Below are 12960 nucleotides of genomic sequence, written 5' to 3'. Positions count from 1 at the left end.
ATCTACACACAGAGATGGTGATAATCCTTCATGCTGTGAGTCTACATTATCTACACAGAGATGGTGATAATTCGTCATGTGGTGAGTTTACACTACCGCCATCTGTGTGTGTAGATAGTGTCAACTCAAATGTAATTTAAAATCAGTCATGAATTACCAACTGAAATGAGAACACTGCAGCTCATGATGTGGACATTGACAGGTCTCTTACCTGGGTTACAGTCTGTGAGCAGAGAGCAGATGGACAGCAGCACCTTGGAGATGGTGAGGGCAGGGCTCCAGTTGTCCTTCAGGATGTCCAGACAGATCACCCCCTGACTGTTGATGTTACAGTGGTAGATCCTCGTCCGAAATGTTACCTGGCGATTATAGGAAAATAAAGCATTTATAGTTTAGAAACATGCTTCAGCGGCAATACTGGCAGTGGAATAGTCTAAATTTGACAAAATAAAAATGTAAGAAACAGAATTATGTAATTTCTTTGTTGAGAAGATGGTGACAACCCTTACAACACAGCTGCAGAGTTTTGATATACCATAAAAAATACCAGAATTTTAATTTGCCTTCTAATTTCCTTAGGCTTTGATATGGCCAACAGGGTGCAGCATGGTGCATTTACCAATATGCAGAAAACCTTTATAATTGTCATGAAATTCCCCAGAAAAAAAACCCATGCCTATCTCTAATCTCACTATAACCGTTACATATTAGTTTGAGAGGAAAACAATAATTCCTATAAGACTTTAACAGGGAATCAAATAATGGGTCAAAATTACTTTATTTGGTTTCATATGTGCTTAGGTCAAACCTTTGTACAACAAACATCCACACAAAAGTCCCTGTTAAGTTTACTACCGTGTTTCTGATTGACAGTGAGTCTGACATCTGTTTAGGCCTGACACCTGACACCGGCCCAGTACTCCAATCACCAACATCTGGACAGACTGACCCTGACCTTGCAGAGGAAACTTCTAATGAGCCTTGGCATTTTGAACACACCAAGAATAAGACATGATAAATAACCCCACAATGGTGCACTCTCTGCCCCACTAACCCTAACAACCAAATCGTATACTTCCAATCTGTCCAACAAGCTTGTCAAACTGGAGTTTCAGTTAGGGGCTTGAAAAAAGCTCTGGTAAGAGTCTATAGTATACAGCAAAAGTCCAATGGAGCATGTATTGTGCGCTACAGTGACGGAAGAACTGGCTACAGATCACAGTGGGACAAAACACTTGAGCCCTCTGGCTACACTGAGCAGAGCTTGAGCCTGTGGATTTGTTTGAGTCTGCTGTCAAACAGTAGAGCCGGTTCTTACACAGCTCAGAGAGAAACAGAGACAAAAAGAGAGAATGAAAGAATGGGGGGAGGAAACAGACAAAATGAGAGAGAGAGAGAGAGAGAGAGAGAGAGAGAGAGAGAGAGTCAGAACTCAAAATGAAAGCAAGTGAGAGGAAAATTGGGTTCTAAGAAGCACAAAGAGATATCCAAAAGCACATTTCATACACTTGATAATGACATCCACTCAACAACCGAAAATACTCCACAGGGTACATTTCATGAAAAGGCTAATAAAGAATGAATTTAAAATATGGACAGTGAACTGGTAAAGGCTTGAAGGAGCACACCAGATTTCCAGAAAATCATGTTAGCTGTTGAAATTACATTAAAGCAAGAGTTTTCCACAGAGGAAGAAAGCAGCACAATGGCACTAAAGCTATAAAACATTTGTGGTCAGTGTGGCAAGGGGTGCTGACCTTGGGTGGTTTGAAGGGGTAGTCGGGTGTGAAGGCGATGTCGAGGAAAAAGACCCCTCCCTCGTAAACAGAGCCCGGTGGTCCCAGGATGGTTGACCTCCACTCGTAGATGTTGTCTCCTTTGGGGCCGGCGCTGAAACAGAAACATGTCAATATGTTTAGGGGCATTGGGATCGACAACCGGCTACTGACAGGGTAGCCTAAAGTAGACAAAGTCTGAGTCCAAGTGAGCAAGAGAGTGAGGAGGAAATGCTTGTTTCTGACAAGTTAAAGAAGCAGAGATTGGAGATTCTCAGTCTGCTCTTTTTAGCCCGAGGTTTAGTTCTGTTCAATGATTATCACTCAAGCCATCTAGGTTGTGCTGCCAAAGCAAATCTGAAACATTATTAAACCCCCCCAAAATGTGCAACATTCAATGGCTAATATCACCATCCATCCATTGAAATAAACAGTTTGTCAGTTGGATTGAGGAATCTCATTTCACAAATAGAGAACAATAAAACAAATGGTCAATTCATACACAAAAATATAATTGTCTCTTGAAGGTCCTTTATTAGATGAGTAGTTATGTTGAATGGGGTGAGGGTCACATCTGTTGGATAGTCTGGTAATTAATGTAATTTCCATATTAAGTCTCCACCCTCCCCCAACAGAAGACTGTCTGGAACACCGACCAGATCTGAAAGCCCAGGACAATGAGGAATTCCTCAGATTTCATGGCATTTCTGTACATGAACTTTAACATCGACTAAACCCACAGGCGCACACAAATGACTACACACACACACACAGACGACTGCTCACAGACACTTACACATACTTAGAGATTGGGAGCAGGATTGCAGTAGCACAGAAAATGCTTGACTATCAAAGTCACCAATAGCTTTGCTCATGTTGACAAGCTCCAATAATCTGTGACTGATGTTTCCAAATGGCTATGTCAGAATGAAATGACAAGCAAGTTATGCTTTCTCCGCAACATAATAATCTCAAATAGCACGACTTGAGTATCAAACATGTGTCTGGCTCAATGCATGCCCATGAGAATGGATCAGTCTCCACAAATAGAATGAAAGGACTAGACACTTCCTCTTTCCTGTAGTGTCAACACATGCAGATTTCACTTATCTTGTTCGAAGCCTTCTTTAATTAGTTCATTATGATCCATTCTTCCCCAGGGACTTGAATATTTTTCAATAGCTGTGTTGTGCCCATAAGAGCAATGCGAATCTGGACTTATCTTGATGAGGCACAAAGGAAATCTGTTTTATACTGGTATGATTTGGAAATTACCTAAGCATAGCATCTGGAGACCATGTTGGGCAATATTCATTGTCAGTGCATTGCAACAGGCCAGATGTGGCCTATTAATAGCTAGCTGTAATGAATCTGAGAAATATTCTGATGTTGCTTAGGTGGGTGAGGTAACCCCTGCACTGTTCATGGAGAAAATGAGTTGCAACCAGACACAGGGAGAACTGTTTTTATGTGGGTGGGGGAAATAAGTTATTTACTCATCAACACATCCCTGCACCAGAGGTAATCTGCAGAATTAATGTGTCATGTTCATAAGGCCCGAAACGGAAGAAAGATTAGTAAAATGGGAAGGTTGTATGCGAAATTATCCAATGAGAACTCCTTGTTTTCACTTTCCATTGAAAATGGTTTTGCCACAGTGTGCCATTTTGAACACCACACTTTGGCTGTAGGCAATTTCCTTTTCAATACTTACGGAAAAATGCTAATTTAATCAAGCGTCTACATTCAACATGATTCAAGGTGAAAAACTCAATGTAGCTTGATGCAATATAAAAATATATATTTTTCCTCCCACTGTGCCAGATGTGTGATCCTTTTCAAAGCTGCACAGATACAGGGACTCTTTCATGTCCTTTGAGGCCAATCACTTTTGAGCTCAGAAGAGATAGATGAGACGGCATGGCAGAGGATCCACTCTACACAATCTCTGTGTAGATCTGACAACACACGGACCTCTGGGTAAAGGCTAAGTCAATAGTTTAAAGTACATGCCACGACTGGAGGTTGCCCGGCAACCCCCACCCCACCAGCAGCAGGGGTTGTGGTGCTTTGTGACGGCTGCCTGAGCGCTGGCTGGGCATTCAAGACTTGACTGACAGTCTCTCATTAGACTAGTGGAGTGGGAGAGCAGGGGAGCACGGTCGAGGCCACAGCATCGGACTGAGACGGAGAGAGGCTGTCTAGGTTTAGGATATCGACTGAATCAGCATCCTGAATGGCTGAGAGAGAAAGGGAGATACTGCTCATCCTTACATCCTGCTTTGGTCATGGGATGAATAGGGATGTTTTATAGCAGATCCTATTCACCTAGCAAGGGGTATGATCATTACTGAGCAACTTTAAAATGCACAATGATTTTAATGCTAGTCAGAGGATTGCAATTTAGGATGCTTAAACATTTATAGGAAAATAAAGTGCCTGCTCAAAATCTTACGTCAAGTCGCTAGACGTTAGAAGACTGACAGTGCACTAAAATATCTGTTTTTGTCATGTGGCATAATCTAACCCCAGACAGTACTTTCACTACACCTAGGCCTATAGCTGAATACTGCGATTTCGCAACTGTAATAGAGCTCTCCTCGCTCTACTATGGGAAAACTCTTATCCATTAATGCAGACATATCTAGTTAAGTTCAATACACATGACATTAAACATGAATTCGCTACGGTTTGCAATAATATCCTCTGTGTGACTTGAGAGTTATAATAAATCTGTTGTACATCGGTAGATTTCTTTGAGTCACTGAGTATTTGGGTCATTTCTTCCAAGAATCTGGGATACATTAGTGTGCGGGTGTCCGTGAGAATCTACCACTAGCCATCCTCTGCGATTACACTCATGTGGGAATGGCTCCAACAGCTGGAGTGCTGCCTCTGCAACAGAATGCAACCAAACAGAATCCCCAAATAAAACCCTTCAGGCCCGATTTACTCTGCTTTCAAACCGCGGTGGAACTCACTTATCTTGATCGAATCCAAATAAAAAAACAATGCCAAGCTAAAACATGTCATGCTCGTCAGTTAGCTAGGCATGGTCAATTCCTTTTTAACATGATACAACACGTATCTGATGTTTTATCCTTTGATCATGCAATATTCTAAATGGAATAATACACTGGTAAATCTGGCATACATATGGAAACTGTCAATTCACGGAAGATGGCTATTCATATGACCGCAGACACCAAACCACTGACAAGATCATCTACATGATGTTGAACGACGACATGGACAAACCACATACATGTCATAATGAACCATGTTCATTTCATGTATGCTCTTACATGCACAGAGGACAAAGAATCTATTCTGAAATACGTCTCATTACTGCCTTCATTTTGTTCAACCCCAGAAAGAGTACCTGCTGCCAAGGCAGCAGCTAATGGGGATCCATAATAAATACAAATGACACCATTACAATATAAAATATGCTAGGCTGGCTGACACAAAGAAACTCTTAGAAAATGTCATTTTTATGGCGGCCGTGTACTGCACGCCTTCTCAATGTATACACCGTTACACACACACACACGCACACCAAAGTTGTAGTTACTAGAAACTATCCATGTAACAAGCTGTGATCCACAAAGTAACAGAGACCAGACATAATTTCCATATATTATTGAATAACCTTTCCTTGCAGTGGCTGTGAGAGACTAGTGCACCCTGTGCCCCATTTACCATGGTCAATATTACATGATTCCAGACAATCTAGAGATTGTGCCAACATGCCATAACCTTTATCATATGGTATGGCGATTACAGTAATCTCTGGCAAATTGGCGACCTTCCCTCCCCGGGCTATCTACAGCTCTGGTAGTATCAACAGCTCTGGTGATTCTCCCTGACATTAGGGAAGAGGTTGAGTTGACAAGCTGATGCAGACAGGTGATCAGCCTGCGTCATTTATCTTACTCATGATGACAGAGACAAGCCCATGACAGTGTTCTACCGCTGCGGACCTCAGTTACAGGGAACATTGTTTGATTGCGTGTGCGCGCGACAAAATCCCTCAAGTCAGACCATTCTGGGAGGGCCCATGCCGTTCACTTTCAATATTTATGGAATTTAGTGGGGTGTTTTCTGGCAAGCACTCGCTGTGTGTAGGAGTGTGTCTGTTCAGCAGAATGTCTAAAATGTTCTCTCTATTCCACCTTTGACATCCGCTGTGCAGCCAGAGACAAGAGAGCACAAAAGGTTATGGGAGTGTAATTTATTCCTCATCTTATTAGCTTGTTGACACAACAAGCTAATAACTGCAGAAGACAGACAGAACCGAGCACAGAGACAGAAACTATGCCAGCATTTGTGGTTCAGTTCAAGGTCAAACAAACTGTCAATGAGTACAAAATAATAATTCAAATATATGTTGCCAGAAGCCAAATTACCAACAACCATATTAAAATCAAAAATGAAAAGGCATTTGGGAAAATGTTCATGTGTTGAGTTGTTAACATACAAGGCCAGGGAACCTTATGGATGTAGAGTTTAGAGAATGTACCTTCTTTTACAGTACCAATTGAACATGTGCTTGGTGCAAGTGGCCCAATCCTCCAGAACTACAATTCCTTAAAATAATTGAGCAAAAACCTTTCACACCTCAAGCTGTTCAGGATGTTGCTGTATAAAAATGGTCTCAAAATTGACCGCCACAGCAAAGGTGTTATATAAAAGACTAACGGAACCCGTAATTGAATGTGATTCAGTCTTTTTAATTGCTGCCATGTGCAAATAGAGCTATTATCTTAATTATTCACCATTCCAGTTCATTCCCTTTAACCACTTTTCTTTACTAATGGCATAGCCATTCAGTTAAGATCTTCTGTTCCATTGGCGCGGCGGCTGTGGCGGTTATCAGAAAGGGAACTTAATGAAGCAATCTTCGTTTCCCCTGACCGTGAAAGCAAAGCCCCGACAACCAATTACCATGTAGCTCAGCAGCAGAGGTGACACCTCCCTCCGCGGCCTTTCGTCTTTATTTGCACAAATGACATGGTTTGTTTTTAAATCAAGCCTTTTTATTGTTCATCCTTACTATGAATACTGTAATTATTTGCCTGTGATTTATCCTGAAACAAGCATTTATGGCAGAAATGGTTGAATATGTGCACGGTTTCCTCGAGTCCAAGTGAACCACATACCAATATTTACCCCATTTCACATGCTGGTTCAATCAATTTAAAACTACCTTCCATTTGGTCTTGATGAGAATGTGTACTTCGGAAGGTACTTCAGATACTTTTATGACATCAATAGGTAATCAAATATGTTCTATTCCCATTCCTCCATTCTAATTTCTGAAGATTGTTCTGAAAAACAGGGACTTTGGTAGGTAAACATTATCTCCTCTCAGCATTGCTGGTGGGTCCCTGAAGCAAGCTTCTTATGCATTGCAAATGTTTGTCTCAGGACTCAATAAATAATGTAGAGCATATATCATTATCATAATACACAGGCTTCGCATACATTAATGACTCAAAAATGATGAGTCATTAAAATGTTGTTTTTTTTTTATCACTTAATCCACAGAGTTTGTGTGTACTGAAGTATGTCACAACAAACAAAAGAGGCCATACTTGAAGTAGCTACATCAGAAAAGCACTGCTGCTCTCACTCCAAACCCTTAACCATTCAGCCACGACCAGAGTATTTTTCAGTACACATAACCCTCCCACAAAGCTTCAGCGCCCGGGGCAGTTGCTTGGCCTTGTGGCCAAGGAAATGGACTCGTTACCAGAAGGTTACTGGCAGAGATGAGTGGTGCGGTGTTATTCGTTGGTGAAGCACGATATGTAGCCTGGCTCCCATCTCTATTCAGCTATTACATTCCACTCCTTCGGCAATTCTATCGTTAAAGAGCTTGAGAAGATCAAAGGATTTGATCCGGATTCGTTAACCCTCACAGCTATCATCCAATCACAGCGTTTATGCAAATGCAACTGATAGCAAAAGGTTCCAATTTACTTCATAAATTTGATTGGAAACACTCTAACATTGGGTATTCTGATGTAATACATTTCATTGTAAACATAAACATTGGGTGTTGGAAGAACAGAGGATTCCCCATTTAATGCATTTTTACCACCAGCCAATGTGATCACATAACATCAGAGAAGCTGAACAACAACACAAACACAACATGCAACAATTTCAAAGATTTTACTGAGTTATAGTAAGGAAATCAGTCAATATAAATTAATTAGGCCCTAATCTATGGATTTCACATGTTGGTCACAGATACCTTAAAAAAAAAAAAAAAGTAGGGGCGTGGATCATAAAACCAGTCAGTATCTGGTGTAACCATTATTTCCCATTTCTCCTTCGCATAGACTTGATCAGGCTGTTGATTGTGGCCTGTGGAATGTTGTCCCACTCCCCATCAATGGCTGTGCGAAGTTGCTGGATATTGGCAGTAACTGGAACACGCTGTCGTACACGTTGATCCAGAGCATCCCAAACATGCTCTATGGGTGCCATTACTGGTGGGTATGCAGGCCATGGAAGAACTGGGTCATTTTCAGCTTCCAGGAATTGTATACAGATCTTTGCAACATCGGGTCATACATTATCATGCTCAAACGGCAGCGGATGAATGGCACAACAATGGGCATCAGGATCTCATCACAGTATCTCTATGCATTCAAATTGCAATCGATAAAATGTAATTGTGTTCGTTGTCTGTAGTTTATGACTGTCCATACCATAACCCCACAGCCACCATGGGGCATTCTATTCACAATGCGGACATCAGCAAATCACTCACCCATAAGACCGGTACAGTTGAAACCGGGATTCATCCATGAAGAGCACACTTTTTCAACATGCCAGTGGCCATCGAATGTGAGCATTTGCCCACTGAAGTCGGTTACGACACCGAACTGCAGTCAGGTCAAGACCCTGTTGAGGACGACGAGCACACAAATGAGCTTCCCTAGGTGGTTTCTGAAAGTTACTGCAGAAATGGTTTGGTTGTGCAACCCCACAGTTTCATCACTGTCCAAGGTGATTCGCCTCAGACCATCCAGCAGGTAAAGAAGCTGAATGTGGAGGTCCTGGGCTGGCGTGGTTACACGTGGTCTGCGGTTGTTGTGAGGCAGTTGGACATATTCTCAAAAATGACATTGAGGCAACTTATGGTAGAGAAATTAACATTAAATTCTCTGGCAACAGCTCTGGTTGACATTCCTGCAGTCAGCATGCCAATTGCATGCATCTGTGGCATTGTGTTGTGCGACAAAACTGCACATTTTAGAGTGGCCTTTTATAGTCTCCAGTACAAGGTGCACCTGTGTAATGATAATTTTGTTCAATCAACTTCTTGATATGCCACACCTATAAGGTCAATGGATTATCTTGGCAAGGAGAAATGCTCACTAACAGGGATATAAACACATTTGTGCACAAAATTTGGGAGAAACATGTTTTTAGTACGCATGAAACATTCCTGGGATCTTTCATTTGAGCTCATGAAACATGGAACCAACACTTTACATGTTGCGTTTATATTTTTGTGAAGTATGTTTTTTAATTACTCAAAATAAGTTACCAAAATATATTTCTACTTCTGGAAAACGCATCAGGCTAGGCTACTGGTTCAGGAGTATTAAGAGACATACAGAGTGGATGGAAAAGAGAGGCCAGTGGAGATGCCAACAGAGATGCATGCATTGCGCAAAAATTGAACAGTGAAGACAGAGAAGTTAGAAGTTAATTCACAGGCTGGGGCATTAACAGTGGTGTGGGAAAAAGTACCCAATTGTCATACTTGAGTAAACGTAAAGATACCTTAATAGAAAATGACTCAAGTAAAAGTCACCAAGTAAAACACTACTTGAAGTAAAACACTACTTGAGTACAAATCTAAAAGTATTGGGTTTCAAATATACTTAAGCATCAAAAATAAAAAGTATTCATAATGTTTTATTCCTTATTTTGAGCAAACCAGACGCCACCATTGGCGCCACTGATAGCCGGGGCGGGGGGACGACGACGACAAACTACAACACCCAGACATCATTTACAAACAAAGCTTGTGTGTGCAGTGAGTCCGTCAGATCAGAGGCAGTAGTGATGACTAGGGATGCTCTCTTGATAAGTGCATGGATTTGACAAATTTTCCTGTCCTGCTAAGCATTCAAAAATGTAACGAGTACTTTTGGGTGTCAGGGAAAATGTATGGAGAAAAAATACATTATTTTCTTGAAATAAAAGTAAAAGCTGTCAGAAATGTAAATAGTAAACTAAAGTAGAGATACTTAAGTTACTTTAGTAGTACTTTAAAGTATTTTTCCTTAATTACTTTACACCACTAGGCATTAATCTACCATTTGTATGCTAGTCTACATATTAGGCCTTGCCTATTGTAGTGAATTTAGGTGATGTGATGAAACGGTGTTGCCCTTTGCTTAAACATGAATAGAATGGGCTGGTAATTTGACTGGTAAATTCATGGGTACACTCGTAATGGCCGTCTGGTGTTGTGATGCAATAATTTCCATAGTAATGTAGAATGTTCATTCAAATGACGATGCTCATGCATTGGAATGTAATTTTGGTTCTCTCAGTTGAGTTAAATCAATAAATCACAGCACATCTTGATGGGTTCTAGGGATTCAAACTGACCCTCATTAAACCAGTCAACAACCGGTTACATTTTTTTCACAAACAATAAAATGACTGACCAACAGAAAATATTATCAGAGATCTGTATACAATGACGAGATGCTTATGTTTCCGCCCTAACAATGGTAGTCGACCCAAGGCGGGAAGGCAGGCAACTAGCTTAGGCCCAAAATAAGCCCATAGAAACGCATTGGGCTTATTTTGGACAGATCTTGGCGAGAGTAAAACCTCTCACTTCGCCTCTTCCTCTCTGATACTATGTAAGCATACAAGGACCGAACATTTTTCATTAAGTGCATGGAAACATGCAGGAATAGCAAGCCGAAGGCTATATATAGCCTATTATTGAACATGCAACTCATGTAATGAAGCAGCTAACAAAACATCCTTTTCAAACATTTGCCCAACTGCAATTAGCGGAAAACAGTTCTAAACTGTGCACTTAATGCGAGCAGTTCCATATGTGACAGAGATGAAAATATCAGGTAGAAACTTAGAAAGAGGGGGAATCTAATAGCAACTACTATGATGGGTTGCTAAAATGACTAGGATTGTGCTTTTGGCTTCTGCACAACGATAGAAAGTTTATATGAAAACCAATAGAACAAGAGATAAATGCTGGTTAATGGCATGAGGAAATCTATAAAATAATTGCCTCCACGGCTTGATTTTCGCATGGCTACTTTGAAGCAAGGTAAGACGTGCCTCATTATTTGAAGTAATGTAAAACGTTCAGGTTTCAAACAATTATACCACCTCAAGCTCACATGGCAAAGTAGTGGGTGACCTTTGATAGTCAACGGTAGGCAGGCTATAGCATATGCGTCCGAATGGCGATTGGGAGGGCGCGAGTTGAGATTGACAAATAAAAATAGCTACTTTTCAATTAATCGTGGCCACCAAAGTTATCACGCGATTGCATTTAGAATTGTTATTTGTGCCGCAATGACTGAGCTTACAAAAGCAGGTTTCACTCCAGTAGCCTACAGGCTTTTGAGGAGAAACTCTTGCGCTGTCTGATAGGTGGTTGGCTATTCCACTCCTCAAACTAGGCTCTGTATGCTGTGCGCGTGTGATAAACTGCATGACGATTTACGAAAATACACACGCACCAATTAAAATTCCACAAAATTATGCAAATTCACCTATAGACCAATAAGCATGACAGGTCAAATGTATTTTCCGGCAGTTAGCCAACTAACAGTTAACATCCCTAAAGTGTTCAATTCCTGCTTTTACCCTATGGGTACACTTGCAATGGCCGCCAGTCTTCCCATGCGATCATTGATTTGAATGGGGATGCCTGTTCTATTCATTCTATTTCTATGGCAGCACATGCAGTCCGGAGCTGGGAAAGGAGAAAATGTGGAAAGGAAAAATGTGCCCCCCCCCAAACAAATATGTACATTTATTTTTGTTTTATTACAGAGACCGCGTCATTTGGCTGGCCAATTACCAGCATCCAAAATTCCATGACTGTCACAGCCCTATCTGTATCCGGTATTACCTCATTAAAAAGTTTGTCCAACTGATTAAATATTTTAGGCCTAAGCCACATTTCTGTGCCAACATGGCAGAAGTTATTATTCATTTACATACATTCTCAGGTTATTACTCATCTAATAATGACACTTAATTTACAAGTTGTCACCACCAGAAATCTCTGTCGATTATGATGAACACATTGTATATTTGTGTCTGTACAATAGAAATAACTGAGATGGTAAAATAGAGCCTAATTCCTCTTGGAACGAACGGTCTATTGTTTGTAATTCGTTGAAACCCATTCAACTTTGAGATGGTATCCCTGCCAAAATGGTAATGGAATCGAAGAGCAACTCTTTACTTTGGAGTTATTTGTTCCTTTGTCAAGATTTCACTGTTTGCTTACTGTGGATTACCATCCTGTCCGTCTCAATGTCCTGAACAGCTTCGGTGAACCAATTGTGTAATGGCTAGACTTCACCATAGAGTGGCCACGTGATGTGTTACACTTGGTGTCCCCTAGAAAACATTAATAACATTTGGGACAAATGTTTGTGGGAAGCGCTGCACAAACGAGGACATTGAGAATCCAATGATACGCATGAATCAAGGCAGGCGGAGTTAGTTTTCAAACAAGTGCCTTGGTGAAGGGCAATAAGGATACATTAACGTGAGATGATGTCTGAGGTCTGGAACAGAGCATGCTACCTTTAGTCACAAAACAAAATGACCCCACTTCATTAGAACATGCCTAGTTCAACAGATGCTATACTATTGTCAATAGCAGATGAGGTGAAACATTTGAAATCATGTACTGCATGTACAAGTGTAGGATCTCAGTTTGACCTATATTGTCACAGCAAAATAATCCTGCTGCAAAAGGATTTTAACTTTTAGTACATAATGTTGCTTGATGAGTGGTTAGGCTATTAGCTGGCCAAAAGTAGGCTACATGAAAAGTGCAATACTGTTAATATAACCATGTGTTCGTTTATGTAAATAAATTCTCAGCAACAAAAGACTGATCAAATTAAGATCCTGTATTCGTACTAGGGTT

The 12960-nt window shown here is 40.8% G+C and overlaps 1 protein-coding gene across 2 annotated transcripts in view; it reads right to left on the bottom strand.

Annotated features, from left to right (window-relative positions):
- ube2e2 (ubiquitin-conjugating enzyme E2E 2) overlaps window positions 1–12960 on the bottom strand; it is a 31025-nt gene that overhangs the window by 1028 nt on the left and 17037 nt on the right. For both annotated transcript variants that reach the window (XM_021559979.2, XM_021559985.2), the window contains 2 exons: window positions 1758–1890; window positions 212–359 (listed from right to left, as the gene is read on the bottom strand). In XM_021559979.2, coding sequence (XP_021415654.1) covers window positions 212–359; window positions 1758–1890 — 281 coding nt within the window. The remainder of the gene's footprint in view (window positions 1–211; window positions 360–1757; window positions 1891–12960) is intronic.

Source organism: Oncorhynchus mykiss, chromosome 2 (assembly GCF_013265735.2).
Source record: "Oncorhynchus mykiss isolate Arlee chromosome 2, USDA_OmykA_1.1, whole genome shotgun sequence".
NCBI classification, from domain to species: domain Eukaryota; kingdom Metazoa; phylum Chordata; class Actinopteri; order Salmoniformes; family Salmonidae; genus Oncorhynchus; species Oncorhynchus mykiss.
Note: the sequence above shows the minus strand (reverse complement) of the source record. Positions and strands in the feature narration are given on the sequence as shown.